Source organism: Macaca fascicularis, chromosome 15 (genome assembly GCF_037993035.2).
Source record: "Macaca fascicularis isolate 582-1 chromosome 15, T2T-MFA8v1.1".
NCBI lineage: Eukaryota > Metazoa > Chordata > Mammalia > Primates > Cercopithecidae > Macaca > Macaca fascicularis.
The window spans coordinates 44,795,079-44,805,805 of record NC_088389.1 but is presented as its reverse complement, the minus strand read 5'-3'; the positions used below and the strand labels follow the sequence as shown (position 1 = coordinate 44,805,805).

Genomic DNA, 10,727 nt, shown 5'->3' with positions numbered 1-10,727 from the left:
CTTTCATCCTGTGGAACTGTGGCAACATAAGTATTGCAGCAGGTGTTAGTATCCCAGACCTCTGAGCCCTAAATGTCAGCAGCGCAGTTCACCCCCTCCACTGAGTACAAAAGATGCTCCCGTGCATTTCCAGATACATTTGAAGAGGATGGGGCTGCCGCAAGGCTGGAGCTACTGAATGTGAAAATGAGAGACACCATAATGTTCAGGCAGCCCTCCATCTGTACCGGCGGGTTCCACATCAAGGATTCAACTAACCATAGGTCGAAAATACACTACTGAATATATACAGACTTTTTTTCTTGTTATCCCCTAAACAATACAGTATAGCAACTTCACATAGCATTTGCATTGTATTAGGTATTGTAAATAATTAACAGATGAATTAAAATATACAGGAGGATGTGTCTAGGTTATATGCAAACACGTACACCATTTTATAGCAAGGACTTGAGCATCCTTGTATTCAGGAATCTTCAGGATATCCTGGGACCATTTCCCCCTGAATATCAAGGGATGACTGTATATCCTCACCTATCAGAAAAACCCTCAAACTTACATCTTGTCTTATTTGGGTGGTGTATCAACCACTCCAAGGATCTAAGTTCTTTTTTGACTGAAAAGACTCTCCCACCTCCTAGCTGGGTGACCTTGAACAAGGTAGCTAAACTCACGGAGCCTCGGTTTCATCTATAAAGTGGGGATTAAGCTTGCTGAGATTAGTAGGCCCTAGTGCAGAGGCCCATGTTCCTTCCTGGCCTTTCCTCAGCTCTTCCTGTCCTGAGCTGCCCTTGCCTGTCCTCTTAGCTCAGGGGACATGGTGAGATCATTGCCTAACTTACCTGCCACAAGTTTAAGGAGCAAAGCTGTGTAAAGAAATGAAGTAAATGGGGAAAGGTGGAGTCCCAGCTTTAGTGTAATTATCTTCGATGGCACAAATGGAGAGACAGTTGCTAGTCCCCTAGAGGAGTATGTAGGCAGTTTTCCAACTTTGTAATGGAGAATATTTCTTTATACTGGAGCTTAAAACCATTTGGTTTTTCTAAACGTGAAATATACGTCTTGGATAGTTTGATGTATTTTGTACATTAAAACCCGTGGGGGGGAATCTAACATTATTTGCAGCAAATCAACCAACTCAAATTCTGGCCTCTGAAAGCTTATTCCACATATCAAAAAAACCACAAAACCTCAAAATGTTATCCTTATGTATTTGTGATGGTATCTTTTTTGTACAATGATATCTTTTTTTCCCCCCCAAGACAGAGTTTCACTCTGTCACCCAGGCTGGAGTGCAGTGGTGCAATCTTGACTCACTGCAACCTCCGTCTCCTGGGTTCAAGCAATTCTCCTGCCTCAGCCTCCCCAGTAGCTGGGATTACAGGCATGCGTCACCACGCCCAGCTCATCTTTGCTGGGGATTATAGGCGTGAGCCACTGTGCCCAGGCTGTAATGGTATCTTAACCACTCTAAAATTGTGTCAGAGCCTTAAGCCACCAGGCAAGGTTGAAACTGGGGAAACAGAAATCAGGGTTTTAGACACTGCAAGGTTGCAACTTACCAAGCAATAGCCTGAGCCCCCAAATTCTATCTGATTGGTTCCTGGATTCTATCCCATCCAGGATGGGAGCTAAGCCTTTGCCTCTGTCCAGAGTTTCCATCTTCTTGAAGCCAGGATTATTAAGCTTGGGGGAGGGGAATCAGAACTCTACCCTGTGTCCATTCTAATCAGGGCCTCTGTATCTGCCTGGAGGAAGACTTATTCCTCCAAATCCCAGACTTCCCCTAGTCCACTGATCTAACATCTTTCACCGTTAGATTTCACCTAACACTCCATGAACTACATGGTGGCAAGAGGTTGTCTCATAGAAGCAGCAGCTGAATGAGCACACCCCTTCCTGCTAGTAAGGGCCATCTGCTACCCCTGGATAATCCTGCTCTTCTCTTCCCTTAGTTCTGGCACTCAGCACCAGCCCAGTAAATGGTCATAGAATGAATAAGTGAATGAATTAATGAATGCAGAACAGTTTTACTGCAACCGGCGGCAAGACATCCAAAGAGAAAGCTGAAAAGAAACAAACACACATTTACCCACAGAATTCCAGCTCACTTCCCAATTTTTTTTTTTTAGCAACCCATAGTAAAAAGAGCAATGCAAAAAACAAATCCACTGATTTTGAAGCAGCTCCAGTGAGAAATGCAACTTGCTATGCGAGCTAGTCAGGTTCCTGGATACCATTGTACAGCCCTTTGGCACAACTTGCTGTGGAGCTCTGTGGTCAGAACTGCTTGTCTGCCCTTCCATGACGCCACACTCACACCCGGAGGTTGCTCCACATCTCCCAGTCCTTCAAGCTGTTCGGTTTTTTGTTTGTTTGTTTGTTTTTAATTGTTCCCAGAAGCAAACACGTGGTCTAAACAATCCCTGGATTGTAAAATAAACAACACTACAAAGGAAGACACCACCAAATGAGGCTCTACAGTCACCATGCCCAGCAGCAACCAAAAAAGGTTTGGTTTCTTGTCTGGGAACAGCACTCACCCCACCCCCCAAAGGAACTGCTTGGTCCAAAAGATGGAGAAGATAAGCAACAGAGTGACACTGAGGATGACAGTCATCAGGTAGGCAAAGATGCGGAACTGAGGATTGCGGAAACACTCCCTCGGAGAGTAGTGGCTGGGGATGGGGATGGGCGTAGGCACGGTGGCAGAAGCCGTGTCTGGGGGCGGCCCAGTCTGGCCCCCAGGCTGGGGGCCGAGGTCCAGCGTGTAAACTCGAGGCTGGCGCAGGAAGTAGCGGCTCTTGGGCTGGTCTTTGAGGCACAGCTGACGGCCTTCCAGGATGACGTGGTGCGGCTCTAAGCGGAGCAGGGTGAGCATGGCAGTGTCCGTGGGCAAGTCAGTGACGGGCTGCCCCAAGGCCAGCACCGTGGGCTGGCGACAGAGCGGGCACAGCAGGCGGCGCTGGGCTGGAGTCACCAGGCTGAGGTGGGCCAGGCATTCCACGCAGAAGGAGTGGCAGCAATCCAGCATTTTGGGGGTATGGAACGTGTTGTTGAAGGGATTCCAGCAGATGGGACACTCGGCCTCAAGCTCCCGGCCCTCCTGCTCAGCCATCCTCAGCCACACACAGGGAGGCCTCGCGGGAGACGTCCTGGCAGAATGGGGAAAGGAGCAAAGAAACAGCCATGAAGCCCCATCCCTGTGCTTGGCCTGGGGCAAAGTGTTCTGTGGGTGTTGAAAGGTGTCATCACCATGTTTTACTCAGGTTCAAAAGCGTTTTGTTCTTGATCACCAGTTCCTAAGCCATCGAGTGGAGTCGAATGCTCCTGCAGCCTCCCCTCTGTCAAGGTGAAGGCCTGGGCCACCCCTACCAAGAGCCCCCAAGTGAGCCGGCATTGGAGGAGACATTGCCCCGGGCTTTGGAGCTGGACGCAAATGCTCCTTATGGTCGGTGTCTGTGGCCGTGGCTGCCCTGAACCCAGGGAGCTAGGGGTAAGCTGCAGTCTGTGGATTTTGCTAGAGGACAAATGTTTCCTTCCCTGCTACCTCAAATCCCTGACTAGCGCAGAGATGGGTTTTGTGAATTCCCTGGTCTATCCCTCCTATGGGGACAAATGCCAGCCCTCTTTCCCTCCTCCCCTTGAGCTAGAGGGCCAACCCTCCAGATCCTACTCACCCAGTCCTTGGCCTGGCAAGGGGACCCCTGGAAAGGCTTTTCTCCCTATCTGGAAGGCTTGTAGAAGCTCCCCTGCCCCATTTCCCAGATCAGCCCTCCCAGAGCCTCTTCCCCTTCCAAAGCCTCTTCCCGGTCCTCTGCCTACCCTGGCTCCTCCTCCCTCCCTTTGTCCTGGGAAACCTTCAGGGCACGCACCTGGGCTTCTGTGGGTTCCAGGGTGGTCAGGCAGACTACACTGGAGGGCCTGAGGCTCCAGTCGCTCCCTCCCCTGAATTGGCAAAGCTTTGGGAGACTGCCTTCTTGCCACCAACCCAGGGGCCTGTCTCCATGGCAGCAGGCACGCAGCACCTGGGGCTGCCAGGTGGCCCAGTCTGCAGCCTCTTGAGCACACCTGCTTGGAGCCAAGGCCAGAGAGCTTCCTAGGGGGTGGGGTGGGGAGGGAGATGGAGGACCTGAGTTCCCCCCAGGGCGTGGCAACTAATTGAACCTGGAAGCCAAACACCTGTGAGATTGTGGGCAGTCCCTTCAAGACCTGGAGCCCCTGGTCTGGAAAGGTAGGGTGGCAATTTCCTCTTTCTAGATGTGGAGAGGGTAAGGGAGTCTTTTGGGCTTCCTCTCTCTGGGGTCCTCATTTCTTTTCGAACGTGGCTGGAACCTCCTCCTTGCACAAAGGGGCTGCCTGCTCAGCACTTCGGTTGCTGTGAAAGTCACCTACTTGGAAGCTTAAAAGCTCCGACTATCAGATTCAGTCCAGTCACCCACTGATCTTTTAATGTGCCTAAGTAACTGCAAGCAGCGTGTGCAAACCTTGCTGCCTTCTGCTTTGTTCTTAGCACACAGCGGGTCAGCCTTCTGAGATCTTAGAGCTGGTCGTCCCACCAACCTTAGGGAGTTAAAGCGGGGAGTTGGAGGGAGGCGCACTCCAGCCCTGCTTCTCCATTTCAACCAGAAATACTTGGCTTTTCTCTGTTTTTCATATAGGTCATTTGAATAATCTGAAGAGTTGAGCTACTGGGGAAAAGAAAAAGTTTAAAAACCAATTCTCAAGGCCGGGCGCGGTGGCTCAAGCCTGTAATCCCAGCACTTTGGGAGGCCGAGACGGGCGGATCACGAGGTCAGGAGATCGAGACCATCCTGGGTAACACGGTGAAACCCCGTCTCTACTAAAAATACAAAAACTTAGCCGGGCGAGGTGGCAGGCGCCTGTAGTCCCAGCTACTCGGGAGGCTGAGGCAGGAGAATGGCGTGAACCCGGGAGGCGGAGCTTGCAGTGAGCTGAGATCCGGCCACTGCACTCCAGCCTGGGTGACAGAGTGAGACTCCGTCTCAAAAAATAAATAAATAAAATAAAAATAAAATAAAATAAAATAAAAACCAATTCTCCATCTGAACTACTCATGTTGCAGATGAGAGACAAGAAGTGACTCACCCAAAGTCACCCAGCTAGTTAATGGTGACGTGGGACCCATGTCTTCAGACTCATGGTTTTCGAAAAGACGGAAGGCTACATCCACGCCGTCCACCTACTCAGTGTGTGTTACTAGCTAGATAATAAGTGTTTGCATGTGATCAGGAATCCCTCACAGCCAGAAGACTCATGGTAGAAATCCAGGAACTGTGCAAGAGGGGATCTGGGGGGAAGGGAGTCTCCCTAAAGCCCCTGATATGATATCATCTATCCTGACTGAGTCAATGTCTGAAGCAAAACCTGCTCTTTATACTCTTTGACCCGTGGCTTCCTGGTTTTCTTCTAGACCTCTGGCACTGCTCCAAACAGGGAAGGAGGAAATGAAGATATGTGGAGGGAGATGGAGCCCTAAGCGAAACTAGGGTAGTTTACCAGGGCTCTGCACCAGTGCTTTCTTCTGCGGCCCATTCATCCACTCGGTCATTATTGAGGTCTTACTCTAGCCCAGGTGCTGTGCAAGGTATTATTAGGTATTATGGTGAACAAAATAGACATTGTCTTTGACCTCATGACATTTAGAGTGTAGTGAGGCAAAGAGATATTTAATGATTAGTGGGCAATAAATAAATACACAGTTTTAATGGTTGTTAATAAAAGGCAAAAAGGAAAATGGGCTTCGGGTGCTTGGTCGCTGCTCCCGATGAGACCACCAGAGAATGTTTCTGCAAAGAGGTGACAGAAGAGCTGAGACCAAAGTATATAAGAATCCAGCCACGCAGAGTGGAGGAAGAGCGTTGCAGGCCTGGGGAACAGCGTGTGTGGCTCTGAGGCGAGAAAAATTCTTCCAATTTGAGAAAGTGAAAGGAGCCCAGGGTGATCAAGGTGTGGTGGCTGGAGCCAGGGTAGGCAAGGTGGGGAGGGACAGGACGCAGGACCTGTGAGCGAAGCTCATCTGGATTTTATTACAGGGGTGAGCGGTAGGGTAAGGTACCTGATCCTATTTCCATTTTTAAAACACCATTCTAGCTGCAGGGCAGAGGACAGACTGAGGGGACAAGACCGGGAAGGGAGCACGTGTTCGGGCTGTAGCAGTGTGGCTCAGGCATTCGATGGTGGTGCAGGTTAGGCAGTGGCGGAGAAGATAAAAGGGGATGGGATAAGTGATATCTTTGGTGACAGAATCAACGCCACTTCCCAAGAAGCAGTGGAGCTCTAAGGATCCAGTTGTAGTTTATGTCAAGGTTCATGATGCCAGATCCATGGCTATTTAGGGCTGCGATTCCAGTTGAATTGCTTGACCTCTCTGTGCCTCTATTTCCCCTTGTGAAAAGGAAGCCAAAACTAGTAAAGCTTTTAGTTAGAGCCCAGCACCCAGTAAAGACTACAAAGCGACATAGCACCTAACAACGGGAATATGTTCTGAGAAACCCATTGTTGTGTGAACAGCACAGAGTGTATTTACACAAACCTAGATGGTAGAGCCTGCTACGTGCCTAGGCTGTGTGGTCTAGCCTGCTGCACCTAGGCTACAAACCCACACAACTTATTAGGTTCTGAATACTATAGGTATTGTAACACAATGATAATTACGTGTGTATTTCAACATAAACTTAGAAAAGGCACGGTAAATATATGGTATTATAATCTTATGTGGCCACCATCACATATGTAATCCACTGTTGACCAAAGTATTGTTATGGATATATGAGGCAACTGAAATTATTAATGCAAATGGATTTGAGAGAAAGGAAGGGTCAAGGTTGACTTCAAAGCCACAACAAAGTTCTCTGCATCAAGCTTTGAGGAGCTCCTGAATCCCAGAGTGTGTTAGAAGCAGACCTTTTATACTTATCAGAAGCCTTAAACTGTATGTAACCCTGACTCATCATTTCCCCCACTGGGGATTGATTCCACGGAAATCATCAAGGACTCTTCTGCAAAGATGTGAGTACAGAGACGCCCATCTGGGCGCTGGTTTAACAGTGACGTATGGAGAACTACGTCATCATCCAGTAATAGGACATTGATTAAGTAGATTCTGCTCCATCCATAGGAAGAGATATTATGCCGCCTTTAATATGATGTGGTAAAACTATTAATATGGGTATATGCCTAGGATATAATGTCATTAAGCAAAAAAGAACCAGCAACAAAACCATATTGCAATATAATCCAATTTTCAAAAATGTGTGCACAATGGAAAAAAATGTCTGGAAAGATAAATAACCAAATATTAGCAGTGGTTATCTCTGGGGGCAAGATTATAAGTTTTTTTTTTTTTTTTTAAATTCTCTTACCTGAAAATTCTAACTTCACTCCAGTAAGCTTGTATTACTACACGTCAAGATCTCCTGTTTCCCCCCAGATCAGACCTACATTCTCTGAAATTCCATGGCCAGAGCTGTAAAAGGCTGTCCAAGAGGAGGAAGGATCATTATTGCCTGGATCTTTATCTGTGCTGCTCTTCCAGGGATCCACTGTTGTTTCAGGATCAGCTGGGGAGAGACTCTGGCCACGTATCACCCCCACCCCAAGCCAGGACATCTCAGCTACAGTAAATCCTAAACACTGTCACAAAGTCATCTCCTTGGTCTGTGAACAAGTCATCACCAAATATCAGTTGTCTCCAGCATCACTCCATTGTTTTCACCCAGGAACTGGCATTTCATAGCACTTCACAGTTTACAGAGGTTCCTGGCCCTTGCTAAGATCTAAGTGTGGTGATCCATCTAGATAGGTTACTTGCCTTTTAGGATATTTTGTTGTTTGCAGAAGGCCATTTCATACTCTAAAACCACCCTGTGAGAGAGGCTGAATGGGGAGGACAAAGTGTGCCGGCTTTGTAACCAGATTTGGAACCATTTGTCTTGGACAAATGGCTTAATCTCTCTGAACTTCATTTTCCTCCGTAAAAAAGGGTAATCATCCCACTCCTACAGGGTTGCTCTGGGGAAGGACTAGTCTATAAGGTGCCCGGTAGAATACAGAAGACATGCAACTCTGGTTAGCATGATTATTGTTGGACCCATTTTCTAGATGGGGAAGCCAAGGCTCAGAAAGTTGAGGCGACTTGCTGAAGGCTTCCCAGCTAAAGAGTGGCTGAGTTTGAAAGATGAACCCAGTAGCCTGCCCTCCCAGGCCAGATTTCACCTGCCACGCGCTTCACGGCTGCTGCCTCTCCGGACTCTGGGGCCCTGTGACCCGTCCCTCCGCGACCCTCTCTGTCTCCTTACCTGCTCCCTCGGAGCCGCCTCCTCTGCCTCCCTTCCCTGCAGCCCTGCACGCAAGTACTTTGTTTTCTGACTTCCCAGGCCCGATTTCCAGGCAGCGTGGGTGGGTCTCATTTGCATAGGTCTTAGCAGCGCTTGGCCAGCTCTCACTGTTTCAGGTTTTCTTCTTCCTTCTGATGACTTTGGACTTCCTGTACACCCGGGAAGCTTTGGCTGCTTTGTCTTTCTCCTGTGAGTGACTCTGGCTTTTTTCTCTGAGGGGGTCAAGCGCAGTCATCCTTGCAGGCCTCTGTTCTGGGTTCGGTTGATCTCCTACCATCCCCTCGGATTCCACTGTCCTTTGTGCGCTGACCCGCCTGGACTCCTGGCTTCTGCCCAGATAGATCCTTCCCTATGCTGAGCCCCTGCAACCAAAATACAAACAGCTCTTGCAAAATACTAACAAACGCTGCCACTAATATAGCAGAAAAATAGTCGGGAGACAGTTGAGCATCTGCCTGAAGAGCCAGGGTTCTCAAGCAAGGCACACTTCTAGGTCAGAGTTCAATCCTCACTGAGAATCCAAACTCCATTTAACTAGCGATGGAGACTTGAGCAAATTAGTTAACATCTGCCAGCCTCAGTTTCCTCACCTGAAAACGGCCATAGTACCCTACCTACTTGATCTGTAGATGAAACGAGGTAATATGTGTCGAGATCGCATAATAGCACAGTGCCTGGCACACAGTAACTCAGTAAATGTTAACCAGAACTATTATTGTTATACGACCCGTCTGTTCACATGGCCCGTCTTTTGTTCCTGCTCAAATTCTTTTTGCACCTATTATTTTTGTACCTATGGTACTCTTTTCTCTTCTCTTCTCTTCTCTTCTCTTCTCTTCTCTTCTCTTCTCTTCTCTCTCTCTCTTTCTTCTTTCTTTTCTTTCTTTTTCTTTCTTTCTTTCTTGATATATTCTTACTCTGTCGCCCAGGCTGGAGTGCAGTGGGGCGATACTGGCTCACTGTAACCCCAATCTCCCTGGTTCCAGCAATTCTCCTCCCTCAGCCTCCCGAGTAGCTGGGACTATGGGTGCACGCCACCATGCCCGGGTAATTTTTACATTCTTAGTAGAGACGGGGTTTCGCCATGTTGGCCAGGCTGGTCTTGAACTCCTGACCTCAGGTAATCCACCCTCCTCGACCTCCCAAAGAGCTGCGATTACAGGTGTGAGCTACCACGCCTGGCCCCTTATTTCTTTACTGACATTTTCAGCAGTACTTGAGAAATAAGTAAATAAATGTACCTGCTTGGTGATGTAATCAAACGCCCTAGTCCCCTCATGTTGTGTTTTTTTTTTTTTAACAATAATTTTTATGTATTTATGTATTTTGAGACAGAGTCTCACTCTGTCGTCCAGGGTGGGGTGCAGGGCGTGATCTCAGCTCACTGCAGCCTCAACCTCCTGGGATCAAGCAATCCTCCCACCTCTGTCTCCTGAGTACCTGGGACTACAGGTGCATGCTGCCGTGGCTGGCTAATTTTTTTTTTTTTTTTTTTTTTTGAGACGGAGTCTCGCTCTGTCGCCCAGGCTGGAGCGTAGTGGCCAGATCTCAGCTCACTGCAAGCTCCACCTCCCGGGTTTACGCCATTCTCCCGCCTCAGCCTCCCGAGTAGCTGGGACTACAGGCGCCCGCCACCTCGCCCGGCTAAGTTTTTGTATTTTTTAGTAGAGACGGGGTTTCACCGTGTCAGCCAGGATGGTCTCGATCTCCTGACCTCGTGATCCGCCCGTCTCGGCCTCCCAAAGTGCTGGGATTACAGGCTTGAGCCACCGCGCCCGGCCGTGGCTGGCTAATTTTTGTATTTCTTGTAGAGATGGGGTTTCTCCATGTTGCCTAGGCTGGTCTCAAACTCCTGGGCTCCAGCAATCCACCTGCCAAAAGTGCTAGGATTACACCTGAGCCACCGCTCCCACATTTGATTTTTAAATAGGTAATATATTTACATGGTTGACCATGTGAAAGGTGTGATTTCACAGTGAAAACTTTCTCTTCGCAGCCACCTAGTTTCCCTGGAAATCAAAGTATTATACTATCAGTTTGTTGTGTATCTTTCCAAAGATGTTTTATGCATACACAAACAGCATGTCCATGGCAAAACATCTATGTATTCCCTTACCTCCTTTTTACACAAATGTGCGTATTATGTACCCTGTTCTGCATTTTTCTTTTTTCATTTGATGATGTGTTTGAGATACCATTCTGTATTAGTACATGAAGACCTTCTTCGGTTTTGGCCCGGCGCGGTGACTCACACCTATAATCCCAGCACTTTGGGAGGCCAAGGTGGGTAGATCACTTGAGGTCAGCAGTTCAAGACCAGCCTGGCCAACGTGGTGAAACCCCATTTCTACTAAAAATACAAAAATT

General features: G+C 48.3%; 1 protein-coding gene across 2 annotated transcripts; it reads right to left on the bottom strand.

Annotated features, from left to right (window-relative positions):
- Nucleotides 1–2,013: 2,013 nt before the first annotated feature.
- Nucleotides 2,014–8,382, bottom strand: RNF183 (ring finger protein 183). 2 transcript variants are annotated; one of them, XM_005581023.5, is made up of 2 exons: nucleotides 8,322–8,382; nucleotides 2,014–3,155 (listed from the first exon to the last, which is right to left on the bottom strand). In XM_005581023.5, exon 2 carries the CDS (start codon nucleotides 3,116–3,118, stop codon nucleotides 2,540–2,542), a length of 579 nt encoding a protein of 192 aa, XP_005581080.3. In that variant the 5' UTR covers nucleotides 3,119–3,155; nucleotides 8,322–8,382; the 3' UTR covers nucleotides 2,014–2,539. The 2 variants fall into 2 exon arrangements, with proteins under 2 accessions (XP_005581080.3, XP_045229603.2); XM_045373668.3 differs by lacking the exon at nucleotides 8,322–8,382 and adding an exon at nucleotides 3,876–3,955.
- Between the last annotated feature and the right edge of the window lie 2,345 nt (nucleotides 8,383–10,727).